Below are 17,088 nucleotides of genomic sequence, written 5' to 3' on the forward strand. Positions count from 1 at the left end.
GGTGTGACCTCAACTCTGCCTCTCTGTTTTCCTCATTTGTAGCAAGGCTCCAGTGATCTATGTATGGGCTGGCTGAGAGATTAGTGGAGCTGGGCATCCGAGGAACGCAGCCTGTGAGATCCGTCCACCTTCTCAGCATGGGAGCCTGGAAGTGGAGAAGAAGGGTTCCCAGGCAGAACCTGCAGGGGAGGGAGGCTGGAACTTCTGATCCTGTCTTAATCCATATCAGTCCCACTGTTGGGGCAGAGAGGACCCGGAGGGCCAGTGGCCTGTACAACTCCTAAAGGAAGACTCTGGTCTCCAGGAAGACCTACAAAAAGTGTGGATCCGAAGGACAAGCAGCGATTCTGTAAAAGGGCCCAGAAAACCTGAGCCCAGCTGCCTAGATCATGACCTTAGTCCAGGCCAGGCCAGCAGCCTGACTGAGGACTGAAAAATGGCTCACAGGCCCTGGGCCTTAGGGCCAGGTAAAGCAGGGGAGAGAGGATAGGTTCCTCGGGGTGGATTGAAATAAACCTTTCTGGTCCACAAGCATCTGCAAGTGGGGAGACAACAGCGCTGTAGGAGTCAACCAGGGAGCCTCCGCGAAGGTCAGGACCCCCTGGCCACCTGGAGCTGCCATGCTTAGACTCCAGCTACAGGCTGGGTGACTGCTCTCCCCTCCCAGCCAGTAGAATGAGTTGTCTTTGGGTGAGGAGGGATTGTGTGCCTGGTTTCCACTTGGACGCATTTTGTCCCTCTCCCAGCGTGGCTGCTAGAAAATGACTCAGGCGCCCAGGAGCCGCTGGGACTATGAACCACCTCTCCCCGACGTGGAGCCCTTGCTTTGGGGCCACTCTGCCATGTCCCACCACCATCAGAAAGACCCAGACAGAAGAGTGAGGGTCTTCAGAGGTCAGCTGAGCTAGTGCTTCACCTGCGTGTGTGTAGACAGGCACTATGGCCGTCTCCGCGGAAAAGGCGCAGTGTTGGGAGTCTTCACAACAGATCTGCCTTCTTCTGGGAACTGAGCAAAAAGTATATATAGCACACATTCCGTTGCCGCAGGGCGGGGGCAGCCGAAGGCAAAGTCAAAGCCAGGACTAGAAAAGCTCCCCGTGGAGCAAAGCCCAAGGTGGGAGAGCGGACCACTGACTGCAAACCTCTGCTCCACGGGTGGGTTTCCAAGGGCAGCAGCCAAGGGGAAGCTTTTCCCCAGCGAGGAAAGCTTGGAGAACTTCTTCAGAAGAAGTTGGTGGTTTCTGTCTCAAACACCCGGGACCTCCCACCAAAGATCCTTTGCTGGATCTTTGGCGCTCAGAACGCAAGCCTGTCCTGGTGAGCCTTGGAGGGGCGCGGTCTCAGCCTGGCCAACAGTGACCTGGGTCAGCTGTTCCGCGCTGTGCAGTCATGAGGCATGCTTGTGACAAGCCGGATATTTTTATTGTATTAACTCGTTCAGTCCTCCCAACAGCCTTAGGAAGACGTCTGTCTGTTCCCATCCCATCCCACAGATGAGGCAACTGAGGCAGGAGGAGACGGGCCCCGCCTAGGATTCCCCAGCGCTGCCTGCTGCCCGTGGTGGTCCCTATACTGGGGACAGTCGCAAAGCGGGGTGGGCAGCGCAGAGACCCCGAACTCCGGCCACGAGAGACCTCGCACCGTTCGCGGCCAATTGGGGCGGGGCCCCGAGTGGCGTGACGCGGCGTCAGCTTGCGGGCTTTGGTCACGTGCCCGGCGCCTGCTCGACCCGGGGGCGGGGCTGTAAGACCTGCGGGCACCGGCTCTGCCTGGTGGGACTGCTCCCCTGCAAATGGCTCCCAAAGCCCTGATTTCCGTGCTGCCCGGGCTTCCTTACCGGGGGGACCAGTGTGCACGTCCCGGTTGGTCCCCACCCTCTAAGCACAGGAGACACGGCTGGGGTTCTGAGCCGTGAGGGGCAGGGCCCCTTTGCCCAGCAGTGCCCTCACTGTTGGGAGCTCAGAGGTGCGTGGAATGGCAGGCCCTGGGCAGAAAGCTGCATAAGGAGGCTGCTGAACCTCCAGGGCCACCTGCCACTCTGCGTGACCCCGTTATCCTTCTTGACTGCTGGAGCTAAGCGTGGGCCTGCCTGGGCAAAGGAACACCGGGCCAGGCAGTGGGAACAGACTGCTAGGAGTCCAGAGCCACCCAGGAGGTCTTAACCTCCTGACTTGACTTTATACCGGTGACTACTGACGTAGATGAGGGCTGATCTCATTGGAGTCGACTTCTGTTGGGAGCTGTCCAGGAAGTGTCCAGCCCTCTCTGGGCCTCTGTCTCACCCACCGTAGTGGCTGCTTGGCATTACAGTCCCTTGATAGACCTCCACACAAGGGTTGGGTATGCCCAAAGCCTGTGCACAGTGAAGAGTTAAGCTCACAAATGGAGAGCAGGGAATCCTGGCTATTGAGAAGCCAGCTATGTATTAGAGTCCCGGAGTAAAGAAAAGTACATCAACAAATGGTATCACCTGACACCGTGAGAGAAGCCCAGACCTAAAGGAGTTACTGTTGGAACCCCAGGTCCCCACTGCTTGTCACCCTACGGAAAACTGGGGAACTGACACTGGTGGGGAGGTGCAGGTTTATCTGAGACCCACTCGAAGGAGACGGAGCAGATTCTCCATCTCCCGGGGTTTTCGGAGGTGTAAAGAGCCGTGTGGTAGGAGAAAGGAGTACAGGATGAATACAGGAGGGTGATACTCCGGCTGCTGCAAGTCACGTTGACCTCGTGGGGTAGAGGAGGTGCTAGACCTTCCACCGATGTCCTGGGAACTGGCAGTGGGCCAGTTCCCCTCTCTGCGCTCTCAGCCCTCAGAAGGTGAAGCAGGGGGGTCTGTGTTTGCAACCAGGCTGGGCAGCTCCCACCTCTTAAAGGACTTCTCATCAGAACTTAGATGTGGGATTCGGGGAGGCCTCAAAAACCAGGAAGGGTGGGCTTGGGAGACAGGGCAAAAGAATGTGCTGGAAAGACCGTGACAGGCTCAAACAGAACGTTTCGCCTGAATGTTGGACTCCAGGCCTTACCAGACTGACGGCTGTCCTTTCAGCCAGGCTTCAGGCTCCTTTTTCTCTCCTCATCTTCCCTGGGGTTACCTCAGCCCATTTCACTCAAAGATTGATGAACTACAAAGGCCTCGGTGGGTCATTCACAATTCCATCTCACAGCCGAGGAAAGGGCACAGTGGATTCTCTGGTGCCACTACTGCAGGGTCTGGACTATGTGGCATGGATAGAGGAGACAGCCCAGGCGAGAGTCCGCTGGGCTTCCAGAATCATCGACTCCCCAGAGCTGCCAGCAGAGGCCTGACTTACTGGGATGTTCAAGACCTGGCCCTAGAGACCTGAACATAGCTTTCCGGAGGCTATGAAAGAACACACCAGTAGCTTCCCTGAGTATTGGAGCACTTTCTGGGTACCATGCTGGTCCGAGGTCTCGGGTTCTGCCCCTGCCCAAGATCCAGAAAAGATGTTTTTCTTGGGAAGTAAATGGGTGGTGAAGGTCCTCCCCCATCAAGAGCTTCAGTGGAGGCTGCTGAGGGGGGCCTGTCATCAAGACAGGAGGAGAGGCCGTGAGGCCTGAGAAGGGAGAAAAGAAGAGCACAGGAATTTGTCTCTGTCCATCTGTACCCCAGGACCTGGGCCTTCTCCACCCATGCTATAGAACTTGTGAAGGTTTTACCCTTCCTCTACTAACAGCCAGGGTTTTCAGGTGCGTTCTTGGTATTTTGTAAACCACTGGAAAGAGCTATAGCCTGGAGCTACAGGAAATCTCTAGTCTATTTTGGAGGAGCCAGCCCCGAGGAAGCAGAGCCAAGACCCACAGAGGCCTGTTGCCCAACCTCATCTAGAGGCACCCGGATACAGCTGTTCCTGAAGCGCACTCCTCTTTCTGACTTCTGAACCAGTTTCTGCCACAACCAACAAGGTCAAATATGCCCTTTAAGTGAGGAGTTGGGGCCACAGGCTCCATCCTGACAAAGCGGCCCTGGTACCACTTTTCTCCAATGTTTCTTGCATTTGTTTTCTCCCACAGAAACCTTACCTCACAGAAACATCTATTAGTTTGTGGGGAAAATGAACTCTGGCAAGTGTCCACCAGGGTTGCAAAGTCCCTCCTTGGAGACTTGTCAGCTAAATGGGAGCAGCATGGCCATCCTGCCCTTCCGCCTGGCCTGGACAGCCTACCCTACCAGCAGCACCCGGGCCTCCCTGCCTGCAGGTCACCAGATTTCTCTAACAGTCAGCAGAGGAGAGGCCTTGGTTCTGGGAACTGGACAAGGCTTCAAGTTCGCCAAGGGCACAGCCTGAGCACCAGCCAGGTACAGGCAAGCTGTAAGGATCACGAGCTAAAAGGAAAAGTGCAGTAGGGCTTGTGAGCCAGAGCAGACTCGATCCACCTGCTCTTCACAGGGTAGGGATTGGGTTCTTGTCCCTTTAATGCCACAGTGCCTAGCACAGAGCTAGGGCACAGAATGGCCTGAGTCCATGTTATCTGCTCAGAAGGATCTAGGTTGTGGGCTTCCTCTACTTTAAGGATACGCTCCTCTGTCTCACCTGTTGAGGGCCTGCAATTCATCCCACCTAGTCAGAGCTAGAGCCTCAGCTGCCGGAGCCTAGGGTGACGGTGGGTCTTAGGTGCTGGCTACTGGAACCCTGGCCTGCGTTGGTGACTGCAGGGACCCCCATCAACCTGTGCCTCTGGGCCTTTTCATCTGCTGCTCCTCGCAGTAGACTGAGTCTGAGTCTAAGTGACAGTTACCTTGATCTCTGTGCCCAAAAGCAAGTCTGGGGCTCTTCCCAGCCCCAACTTTACCAGCACAGTGACAGGCTGGCAGGCCTTAGCCAGGGCCATACGAGTTTCATATACTTACTACGCTTGTGCTCCATCCTCAGTTCCAGGGGGTGAAGGGTCTGAGGGCATCTGGCTCCACCTCCTCCCGTGTCCCCACTTGGTCCTTTGACCTCAGGGCTGGCTGAGGCCAGTTCCCAAAGGACAATGCCTCAGAGTAGTGCCCTAGGCAGCCTCCTGGAACAGCCCGGGAGCTTACAGGAAGGAAGGTAGGTGGGGAGAGGCAGGGATGAGCTGCTTTGAGGGAACAAAGACGTTCTAAAATTGTGATGGTCACACAGCCCTGCAACCCTGACTGAAAGCGCTCAACTGCATAAAGTGTGTAAGCCATCTCTCTCTGTAGGGGGAACTGTGGATTAATATCACAGTCAGGGAGAGGGCTCCACTCTCCAGGAGCTGAGGCTGGCAGACTCGGTGCTTGGCATGGGCTTTGTGGAAGATTCTGATGCTTTTCTTGGCAGAAACCCAGCTGAAAGGGTTTGGATGCCCCAGGCCTGCCTGCTCTGAGCCAGGGTAAGTGGCCTTGCCATATCTGCTTGAGACCCAGGAAATCTGCATGCACTTGCCCTCTTCCCCCAAAGCCTGCCTCTCTCCAGGGCACAGGAGTTTCCTCGCCAGGCCTCCGAGGTGGGGAATGAAGGGGTGGGTCTGCAACTGCCCCCTCTAGCAGGGGCCCATGAAGGCCTGTGAAAGGCCTGTGGCACTGGTCTTGTGGCACAGGCTTTCAATCCCAGTGCTTGGGAAGCAGAGGCCAGAGGATCTCTGGGTTCAAGGCTAGCCTGGGCTACAAAGTAAGACCATATCTCAAAACATGAAATAAGATTAAAAGGCAGGTGGGAGCTGGAGAGACGGCCCAGTGGCTAAAGAGCACACACTGCTTTTGCAGAGAACTAGGGTTTGGTTCCCAGCACCCACGCTGGGTGGCCCAGAACCACTTTAACTCCAGCCCTCTCCTGGCCTCTGTGGGCACCTGAACCAATAAGTGCACATATCCACACTCAGATAACACACACAAACACATAATTTAAAAATATAATTTTTTTTTTGAAGAAGTCAACTTTCAGGCCCTTTGGATGCTCAGGCCAATTCAGATATCACACAGGAATGGCTGGTTCAACTATTTATTGTGGCGTACTTTACATGCAAGAACACAAATTAGAGAGACAGGATTTGGAAGCAGAACCAGTGGGTGGGGAGACACACTAGTTGTCACACTTGAGCCACCCTCCAGAACCAGCTCTACCCACAGAAACAGGACAGAGACAAGACTCTGACTTTTAAGACAACAGGAGAACAAACTCAACACCGTCTTTTCAGCAGCCCGAGGACCCTCAGATCCTCACAAATGAAGTGCAAACTTTAGGAGCAAACACTACCCCTGCTCTCCCAGAGAGCCTGGGGCGTGAGTACGGCAGGATCGGTCAGAACACAGGGTTGACAGCTGTTCTTGGGGACTAGGGGAAACCTAGCCTAGACCTCCATGAACAAGAAGGGCTGGAGATGGGCACTGGGCTAGGTGGGTACCACGGAGCCACAAAGGGAGGACCTCCGAGTGGCTGAGCACACAGGGAAGCCCCAGCCATCCCAACAGCCGACCATAGAGAGGCTGTGGATTGACCGGGCGGGAACCAAGGCTCTCATGATGCTCTCCCAGCCACCTAGGGCTGACGTGGCCCCGAGAGTGCCCTGAGCCATCTGAGACCATCCGTCAGGGGACCGTGGCCAGGAAAGTCTGTGGTGGAACGAAGGAACCCACTGCCATCAGGCCACCTAGGGTCCGGCCACCACTTTCCCGGCTGAGCGGTGCTGTGGGTGACAGCAGGGCCCAGGTGGGGAGGACAGGAGCAGTGGGCCAAGGCACAGCCACTCACACTGAGGGGCTGACAGGAAAAAATGGAAGCCAGCTCTGGCCACAGCCATCAAGAAGCCCTTTTGGCTCTGAAACCCCATGTCCCATGTACAGTAAATGAGTTAGTCGGTCTCGGCCCAACTCACAGGGTCAAACTCCACCTGGTGACTTCCCTCCACGGCTGCCTGATGGCCAAAAAGGTAGGAAGAAGCAGTCTTCACACTTCAGCACACAATGAACAAGAAAAGGTTAAACACTTCCTCAAGAAAATATTTTGACAAAATAAATATTTTAACCTATAATCAGGTGTAATTAGTGCTTATGAGTCCCGGCAATAATTTAGTGTAATTAAGTACATACTCTATCTGTGATTTCTAACACTTGTAGGGGCTGCTGGCTTGAGAGGGCCCAGCATCTAAGGGTTTGGCCCACAGATGGTAGGAAACCAGAGGCCTCAGGACAGGACAGTCCACAGAGCTGAACCCCCTTCGGGACCCCCAGGCCCATCTTGCTTCTCATACAGGCCCCAGGCCCATGTCACTTCAGCCCACAGATAAGGCAGGCAGACTACCTCTAGACAAGATATGACGACTACAGAGCAAACCACCAGCTGGGCTGGTCCCAGCCAGAAAGGTGTTCTCTTGGCAGCCTGGGGGAGTCCTTGACCTCTCTAAGCCATACCTAGCAGCTGCAGTCAGGATAGGGGACAGCTCTGGACATTGGTACTAGAAACAACCATGTTGGGAACCCCCAAGGTAGGCTCCCCACATCAGTCTCTCTCCCTGATGGAGGCCCATCTTCCTCTCTACATCATCCACAAGCAGGGGGCAGCCTCTTAATTCAGAGATGCTGGCCTGATTGCCTACTGCCCACAGGCCCTGCTCTTTAGACTGTATGCAGCTGATCCTCAGACAATCCTTTTAGACTGTGCCAAAGGCCAAGCTTCCGGGTATACTGGGCTCCCCAGCCTCCTCTGGTGTGATAAGCCTTCAGAGGCCTTAACAACCAGGCTGGCCTTAGAGCGCTCTGCCCTTGAGAAACACTGATGAGAAGTTCCGCTTGGCAGGGTGTGAGTGGAGTGTGGAGGTATGGCAGATGCTCAGAGAGAGCTGGGCAGTTAGCAGGTCAGCATGACATCCTCCACAGGTCCTGTCAGATGAACCCTAGCCAGACCTTCCGGAGACTGCTGAAGGAGAGGTGCTGGGTTGGGCGAGGGGTCCTGGGACAGGCCATTTCTGTTCTCACCCAGGGCTGCGGTCCCACCCTAAGAGCTGCCCAGAACCTGTGCACTGACCCCTCTGCAAGTGGATCCTTGCAGCCTCCTCTCCCTGCTGGGGCTGGCGCCTGGGTGGCCAGGTGTAGCAGTGGGCCATCCTAACGGTGGGCAAGGCTGACCCCAGGGTGGGTGGGACTATGTGGGGCCTGCGCGTATACAGCAATACAGCTGCAGGAGCATCTTCCTTTTCTAGGCAACAGCAGCTAGACCAGGGTTAAGGGGGCACTGGGTCACCTGCTCAGCGCCAGGACACAAAGCAGCCAAGACAAGGGCAGGAGCAGGCATCACTGGCTCTTGCTTGCTCAGATGCAGGCTGCCAGGCTTCAGACTGAAACTGTGTGGCCGGGGGACATGTGAGGTGGGGGGGTGGCAGGTCAAGTGGGGACAGCCATGAAGGCTGAGGCTGTGAGGAGGGAAGAGTGGAGTATGGCTCCAGCCTAATGTGGCTCCTGGTCATCTGCAGCCTCCACGCCCAACACACAGCTACCTGCTGCTGGGCCTGGAGGTAGCTGTGTGGAGGTGGCTGAAGGCGAAGCCTAGTCACGGGATACATTGAAGTCATGTTGCTTTAGCCAACAACCCTCTCTAGACATCAGGGCCAATGTGGGTGTGTAGGGCGTGCATAGAGTAAGCCATGTACCATCCACAGGGCACGTGCTGCCCTTGGCCATCCTCAGACCAAGAGCTGCAGGTCCCTGTCTTGGTCCCAGGCCTGGCAGCTGACTGATGGAGAAAGGGCCAGGGACATGAGGGATCTTTAAGGTAGTGGCCCCTGGAGCCCACTCAGGTACAAACACGTCCAGTGCCCACACCGTCCAGGGAGAGAGACTGAGCTGTGGTTACAAACACTTGAGCCCTGCTTCCCAGAGTCCTTGATGGAAGGAGGGGGCCCCAGGGAGCAGAGTGTCTCACCTAAGGAAGCCATGGAGCTGGGCGGAAGCAGAAGGGGTAGTGAGAGAGTCAGTTCAGGAGCTCTGCTCAGAAACTGCCTGGGGCTGGACCACTGCTTCTTCCTGGTTAGACCCAAGGCCAGGAGAGCCCTTGGGGTGAGGGAGGACAGGCCCTCTGGTCAGTACTGTTGTCACCCAGAGAACAGGTGGCAAGGTGGGCCCTGACCAGGGAGGCCTGGGAGCAAACAGTGGCATTTCCATGGGGATACAGGTGTGCAGGCTGAGGGGCTGGGGAGCGGCCAGTGCCCAGTGTCCACCAGGAGAGTCAGCAGTGACCTGCCGTGGGAAGGCAGACCACAGGACAGCTCACAGGGCAAAGAGGGCATCCTCAGACCGCTCTGGCTTCTTCCGGTTGGAAGCACTTGAGGCTGGTGCAGGAGCCTCTGTGGGAGGTGAGGGCAGGTCTGGAACCGTTTCTGCAGCCTTGGCTCGCTCTTCCAGGAACTTATCGAACTCTACAATACAAACCAAATGGAGGGATAGACTTGGTAAGGGTCACTTGGCTGAAGCCCCACACCCTGGTTTCCAGCTCCAGCCAGGACCAACGTTGGCCTGGCTGCCCTTCGGCAGGAGGTACATGCACGTGGGGTGGGGGTGGGGAGTGGAGGTTGGGAAGGGTGTGTTGGCAGGAGAGCAACCAGGCAGATCCAGGTTATTCTGGGCCCTCCTGGTCTGGGGCCAGCCGAAGAGAAGTCACTATTCCTGACTCTCCACACGCAGAGCTGGTGGAAGCTGGATTAGGGGCGTGTGGGTGGGGAGGACCCTATATATTGCTGTGGGACCCATGATGGGGAAGGATCTGACAGCCCCCAGTCTCTTCAGAGAAAGGCTCTGGAAAAACAGTGGGTGCAGAGCACCTGCCCTCCGAGAGCTCAGAGCTCTATCCTCCTGGTCAGCACAGGGCAGGGCAGAGTGGGCCAGCACCTGTGGACACACAGGCCCACCCTCACTGACCTAAGGAAGACGCTGAAGGGAGGCTGCAGAAGGCAGCCACTTAGCACAGAGGGCGGGTCCTTGGACTGGCCCTTGTCACAGGGTCTGGAAGAATCCGGGGGTGGGGGGCAGCATGGGTGAGGTGCAGCGTGTAAGATGGAGAGGAGGTACTGTCGGAGGGAAGAGAGCAGGAGCCTTGTTGGAAAACTAGGTCCATGTTCCCACCTGACCATCAGCTGAGGCCCAGATGCCCAAGAGGGCCCTGCACACTCTGTGCACTGTGTGATCTGTGTCTGCGGGGGACTTAGGACCTGGGCAGCAGCTATGATAGTAATCTGTGACCTCCAGTCACCCTCTTCGTGACCTCTACATGCTCTTCCCAGTCTGTTTTGCCCTAAAGGAAATGAGAGAAATGGCACTGTCTCCATCAGCATGAGTCTCCATGAAGGCTAGGGCTCATCCCCATGAAGGCTGGGGCTCATCCCCATGAAGGCTGGGGCTCATCCCCATGAAGGCTGGGGCTCATCCCCATGAAGGCTGGGGCTCATCCCCATGAAGGCTGGGGCGCAGGCCCAGCAACACACGGATCTAGCAGCAGAGGCTTCAGGGTGCCAGGCCACTCCCCATGTAGCCCTGAGAGTCAGGAGCGAGAGAGCAGACGGGCTGTAAGGCCACTGGCCAGGCCTACCTTCACTTGTGACCCCCTCTTCCAGGTCATCACCCTTCTGTGGACAGAGCAGAGAATGGCATTAGGGCTCATCCCTGTCTTGCCCACCCCACCACCTCTGTCCACCCATGGCTACCCAAGTGAAGTTCTACTTTTCCTGTTTCCAGATTCTCTTCTTCTTAACGCTATTTAGATAGAGGCAGAGAGGCGATCTTGTGAGTTCAAGCAGCTCTACAAGTGAGTTCAGAAAAAGGCGCAAATAAAAAAATGTTAAAAAAAAAAAAAAAAAAAAAAAAAAAAAAAAAAAAAAAAAAAGTTAAAAAAAAAAAAAAAAAGCCAAACACAAAGGTTCTAGGTTTTGATATCTTAGAAGGACAAGAAAGAAAAATCCAAAATTGGTGCAGGCTGGTCCCTACCTGGGCCAGAGGGGAGAACCCCGCCCATCAATACCAGGCTCTGAGGAGAGCTGCCATTGTCACAGGAGGCTGAGGCAATCCCTGCTGCCAGCAGAGGGGTTCTGGAAAGATGCCATCCGCACCAACAGCTAGGAGCTGCCTGGGGCCTGGATGGCCTGGCCTGATCTCTAGCAGGTCCTTCGGCAGTGGGATTTGTCACCTAGAGACATGCGCCACAGCCTCCCAGGAGCTCTAGCTGCCTTCCCCTAGACCTAAGCTCCCATTCTTGCTGTCTAAAGGGGCCATGGAGATGCTGAGCATCTCTGTCATTTATGTGGATCACACTTGATTAGAGAGGAGCTTAGACATAGGCCACACTGGGAAAGGACCCATGCTGGAGTGAAAAGTCACCAGCAGGGCTCAGCAACCTGGGCTTCTCCTGACCTATCACTGCCTTGTGAGAGCCTTGCTACCAAATCCTTTCTGGATCTTGTCTCTTCAGGGTCTCATGGCCTTGCACCTTACTGCCTCCACTTCCCAAATGCTGGGATTACAGGTGGGTGACATCATGCCTAGTCTGGGAGAGAGCCTGAGAGTTTCCGTTCCCGCCTCTGTGAGGGACATATTTCTTTCTAGGCTCTCCTGGAAAGATTGCAGGGGTGCTCTTTCAACCTTCCCTGCTACGCAGGTGGCTGCCTCCTGGGGAAGAGGCAATGCTAGCCTCTTTCGTGGAGGAGATGTCACAGGAAACCTGTAGCCACCACTGAATCCCTCCTACACCCAGCGGCTGGGAATGAAGTACTCTGTAAGGAGAGGGAATTGACTGAGGCCATCTTCAGACACGTGACCTTCTCAGTCTCTCAGCCATCCCAGATGGACGAACGATCTCTCGGAGCAGGAGCTCTTTTCAACAAATACTAGAGGATGGTGGGAATGGGGATGACGGTGAATGTAAAACCAAGCATCTAACTCATTTATGAAAAAAGGAAAAAAAAGAAATGAAGATGTTGGGATGCAGCGCTTGCCCACTAGCATGCACAATGCCATGAATTCAATCCCCAACAAAGGGGCAAAAAAAGAAAGAGAACAAACCAAAACCAACACACAAAAATATCTTCCTCCCTCAAAACAAAAAGCAAAAAGAAACAGAAACAAACAAGTAGAAAAACCCCTCAAACACACACCTTTGGCATTTAAGAGAAATGGGGAGGGGTTGGCGCGTGTCAGGAGTGGCTAGAGATGGGCTCTCTAGTTTGCACAGATGTGACACATCTGTTCGGGGCTGTGTGGCTGAGAGGCCGTGCCTAGAGCCAGCACCACCAGAGTCCACATGTTCGAATGGAAGGTGAGCTTTACCCCCTCCCTCCTCCAGCCCCCCCTGGTGGAGGTGGAGCCCCCGCCACAAGCCCCAAGGCCTGTCCTCGGGACAGCTGCCTTGCCACAAACAACCCCCACACAAAATGCAGAAGTCAAGTCTCACCAGGTCTGTCCTGAGCCACACCTCAATGTCGTCCATGACAGAGGGCTGCGCAACGGGAATCTATGAAGGCAGAGGCGGCAAGCAGCGGGGTCAGGCAGGCCCCCACACAGCCAGCAGAAGAAGACAACACCAAAACAAAGTAAATCATCAAAAGTAACCCCCAAACAAAACCAAAATGTACACAGAGCAAAACAACCACATGGCACGCACAGGCAGCACAGGCAGCTAGCTCCATGTGAAATGGCAGATGAGGAGAGCAGTGAGGTGGTAATTAGAAGAAGCAGGCTGGTCAGCAGGGGGCGGGGGCAAGAAAGTACGCGTTCTTGATATGGATAACTTTCGCTTGTGTCTGTTCGCCTTTCCAGGCCAGGGCTGCAAAGCACTCCCTGGTCTCAAGAAGTCACTAGTTCTGCAGCAGCCATGACGGGAGAATCCGCTGCCCTCGGTGAAGACCACCTCAGGCCAAGATGGTGGGCCGCGGGGAAGCTGAGCAGAACCAGGCCTAGAGCAGGCCACAGGGCGCTCAGGAGGGCAGTTCAGCCCCGGGCCTCTGTCTGCTTAGTGAGGTGGCTTTCTGAGTGGGAGAAGGAGCCAGAGGTACGTGCTCCCTTGGTCTGGGAGTGCCCTGCTTCCAGAAAGCAGGCACACTCTACCATTAAAGGAAACACAGCTCAAAAATGAGGCTTTGATAACAAAGGACAGAGGGCTTTAGTCCTCTCTCTTTCTCTCCTTTGAGGAAAAAATATCACTAGTAGCCCCGAATGCCACAGCTTCCTTTGGTCTCATCCTTTCCTCCTGCCTCTCAGCAGCTGTCTGAGCTTTAGTAGTTGAGAAAAACTAGTCCACTGTGGGCTGGGGAGCAGGATGCCTAGGCTGTGACAGGACTCCCCAGCAACCTCATGGGTATTGGAGAAGGTGCCATGCGTTGGTCTGAGCCAAGGGCCTCGAGCAGAGATTCTGAAAAATATGTGCAACTAAAACCATTTCCGTTGCCATCAGATAAGAAGTGAAGGTGGCCTTTAAACCCCTAGAAGCCACCTTAATGAAAGGCTGGCTCCCTGCCTAGACAACTGAGAGGGTCGCCTTTAGTCGGGGCAACCTGCCTCTTCACCTACCCTGGACTGAGTGGTGCTCCGCCTGGGAGCCTTGCTAATTAGCCCACTATTTCCAGAAAAAAAGAAACGACAGTGTGGTGTCCATAGCTGGCTACACTCTAATGTCACCATCTAGAGTAAGAATGAACTTTAAATAGGCAATAAGAAGACTCAGTTGAAGTAATTTTAAAAAAGCTTCCAAAATAACCCAAAAAGCCCAACCTGAAAAGGAAGAGAACAAAGAATTCACATTGTCGGCTCCTGTTTTGGAGGTTGAAATCTGTTGCCAAAAAGGTGTGGCTCCTGCACATGCTGAGCAGATGTCTGCAGCACCTCCCAGAGCAAGCTGGTGACCCCCAGCTCTGAGCACATGCTCTGTGCCCCATCCTCACCCTGCCATGGGCAGGCACACAAGCGTTTTCAGACTAGCTCACACTGTCTCTCTCTGCCACCATTTTAACCCCCAGACATTTCAAACTGTCAAGCTGGATAATATTTCAGAGAGTTCTTACACCATGACGTGAGTCCTGGTGACAAAGCAGATGATCATTCACTCAGGGTGAGAGCAAGGATGCTCAAGGGCTGTGCCTACAGTGCCCATGGCAGATGCCCGCCTTACCCATCAAAGAACGCTGGGCCACGGTAGGTGCAATTGCTATCTCATGACAGCGGGTGTCATGACAGCGGGCGGGCCTGCTACCTTGATGGACTCCTGGAAAGGATGTGCTGCTTTCATGATCTTGATATATCTATCAATCACAATGTCTGACTTGTTGAGGGCGTGTGCCATGCCTAGTCCCCAGCTCAGAAAGTCAGCCATTTCTCCAATGAGAAATGCCATCCATGGCAGCTGCTAGGGTGCACGTGGGCACTTTTTGCCTTATCCAACTCAGTCCACCTAGAAGAAACTGAGAGTCCACGTCTGTGAGCTTTCTTTCCACAGTGTTGGGTGGAGCACAGGCCCTCCCTAGGAGGGCTGAACACTCTTCACTGGGTTGCTAGTTTTAAAAGGCCAGAAGCCTAATTAGACATTCCATTTTTTCTTATAATTCTTTTTATTATTGTCAAAAAGTAGAGGGCTAGGCTGACCTGGTGGTGGCACACACCTTTAATCCCAGCACTTGGGAGGCAGAGGCAGGCGGATCTCTGTGAGTCTGAGGCCAGCCTGGTCTATATAATGAGTTCCAGGACAGCCAGAGTTATGTAGAGAGACTCTTTAAAAAAAGGGCAGAGGCCTAGAGGTATAATTCAGGAGTGCTTGCCTACCATATGTGAAGCTTTTGGGTTTAATCCACATCATAAAAATCTGCCAACAGCTGAACACTGCCCTGCAATGGCAGCAAAGCAAGACAAGTGGCCCCACCTGGGCCACACTGCCTGGGCGAGTCACTTCCCATCCCATAGGGAAGCCAGCCTCCTCCTCTTAGAAGCCTCAGCCATGTGGGCAGGTGAAGGAGTTTCAGCAGGCTCAGGCTCCATGTCCTCGTCTGTGAACAGGTGATTGCAATGTGGCATTTTGAGTCTAACACTAACATTGTAAGTCAGGATCCCTCATCTTCCAGGTTTGTGTTTCTGTGTTCTAATGTCTGGTCGCTGGAACTGAGTCTCTCGGGCCTCAGGGCATGTTCTGAGGAGCTCGGATGCTACTTCTCAGCTAGGCTTATGTGCTGGAAGGCAGGTGGCTGGATGCAGAAACACAGCTATGAACCAGCTCTGGGAAGCAGGCAGAGTATCCCTCTCACCACATAGGCACACCAAGACCCAGACTCAACATGTACACTGCCTGGAAAATATGGCCTGCAGAGGCTCAGAAAGAGGGAGAAACAGATCCCTCTCTTGCTGATAGAGGGAAGGGAGCATGGCAGGGAGTCTTGGTGTGTCTATGCCATGTGGCTTTGAGCAAGTCACCAAGTCTTTGGGGGCCTTAACATCCGTTACGTGCCACATTAGTGGCTTATCCAGCAGACAGATCCCTAGGAAGCTTTTGGCTGTTTTGCCATGGTTTTAGCATCTTCTTGGACACTGATCCAAGCTGCAGGCTGTTACAGGAGGTTGAAGACTGATGAGGGAGACAGAGGAAGAATGGGTATGAAGAGGAGGGAATCTACCCAGAACACCCTCCCATAAAGACCAAGGCCAAATGCTGCCTCCGGTGAAAAGGGAGGCAGGCTGGCAGGGTGCGGTCTTGGTGACAGCACTCAGTCCATCTTATGGGTCCACAGAGATTCAGGCATCTCTGATGCCAGGGTGGCGGGCAGAAGTCCTGTTGTTGGCATCTGTGAGCCGCTCCACCTTAGGAAAGGGGTGAGGTGCTGCCACGGGCTCCAGCCAGTTCTTTGTTTTTGCCTTTGGTGTGCTGTCTGGGAGTCTGCCAATTATTGAGTGGGGATAACTAGCATTAGCCTCTGACAGCAGGAGGCTTTTTTTTTTTTTTTACTAATCTGTTTTTATTTTTCATCGTGTGTGTGTGTGTGTGTGTGTGTGTGTGTGTGTGTGTGTGTGTATCTGTCTATCAATGTTAGGGGTATGTTCATGTAAGTGCAGATGCTCATGGAGGCCAGAAGAGGGCATCAGATTCTCTGGAGCTGTAGTTACAGGCCATTGTGAGCTGTCCAGTGTGGGTGCTGGGAACTGAGCTCGGGTTCTCTACAGGAGCAGTGTGTGCTTTCAACTGCTGAACCACCTCTCCAGCCTATCTTCTGTAGCCCATTGCTGCTGTTCTTCCCTGGCCTGCACCTCTGGTGTTGAGGTCAACACAAGACCTCACAGTTACTGCTTCTGCTTTGACACTACTGTTGTTGTCATGGTTACCACTATTTATGTGAGTGTGTGTGAGGCAGGGTCCATTATTCAGCTTAGGCTGGTTCATACCAGGAGCCTCCTGTCTCAGCCTGCCCAGTGCTAAGACCAGAGGCATGCTTTATCATACCCAGCTTTCATTCTCTGAATTTCCTTGCTCATACCCTGGAAACGGGAGAGGGTCCTAACTGATCACCAGCCAAAAGTAGCAGAGAAGACCCGAGGGCCAGGGAGGGAGAGAGGGGAAGGTCGCTGACCCTGGGCTCAAGCCGGATCTTGCTTACCTTCACCTGCCAATGCCCCTGGGGTAGTGACCTAACTGTGCAGGCTGCTCTCACACCTCAAGTCCCAGCAGAGGAAAGAAGGAGCAGGCACTCTTCCACAGTTGTCCCCAGCTCCAGGCACACAAGGAGACCTACCTGCCCGATGGTGCAAGTCTGCACTGGGTGCTATCTCTAGAGCTGTGTAACTTTCTTTGTGATACTTCACCCAAACCCAACGGGAGAGCTATTCTAAAGTCCCGGTCTCACTCGGTAGTTCACAAAGTTTCCATATGAAGAATCTGTACTTGACAGGTTGGGAAGGGTAGGACGTCTGTACTATGGGGAACAAGGCAAAGCAGCTAACACACATTGTTTTAAAAGGAAAACAAACTAGGCAGGAAGGTGAGGTACCAGTTCAGCTGTTAGTTGGGTTTGTTTCTGGGAAGTTGAAGACTCTCGCTCTACATGGGGACAGGGAAGGGGAGAGGCAGCTTATGTGGACAAAGACAGGCAGCGTCACCAGCTGCCCAG

At 54.2% G+C, this 17,088-nt stretch overlaps 1 protein-coding gene across 3 annotated transcripts in view; it reads right to left on the reverse strand.

The window, feature by feature from the left end:
• Nucleotides 1-5,956: 5,956 nt before the first annotated feature.
• The window catches only part of Tom1l2 (target of myb1 like 2 membrane trafficking protein), a 128,160-nt gene continuing 117,028 nt past the window's right edge, over nt 5,957-17,088 (reverse strand). For 2 of the 3 annotated variants that reach the window (XM_028856503.2, XM_028856500.2), the window contains 3 exons: nt 12,402-12,461; nt 10,548-10,584; nt 5,957-9,381 (listed from right to left, as the gene is read on the reverse strand). In XM_028856503.2, the coding sequence (XP_028712336.1) occupies nt 9,233-9,381; nt 10,548-10,584; nt 12,402-12,461 (246 nt within the window). In that variant the 3' untranslated portion in view covers nt 5,957-9,232. The remainder of the gene's footprint in view (nt 9,382-10,547; nt 10,585-12,401; nt 12,462-17,088) is intronic. The other variant, XM_028856505.2, reaches the window with a different exon arrangement.

This window comes from Peromyscus leucopus, chromosome 8b (assembly GCF_004664715.2).
Source record: "Peromyscus leucopus breed LL Stock chromosome 8b, UCI_PerLeu_2.1, whole genome shotgun sequence".
Lineage (NCBI taxonomy): Eukaryota > Metazoa > Chordata > Mammalia > Rodentia > Cricetidae > Peromyscus > Peromyscus leucopus.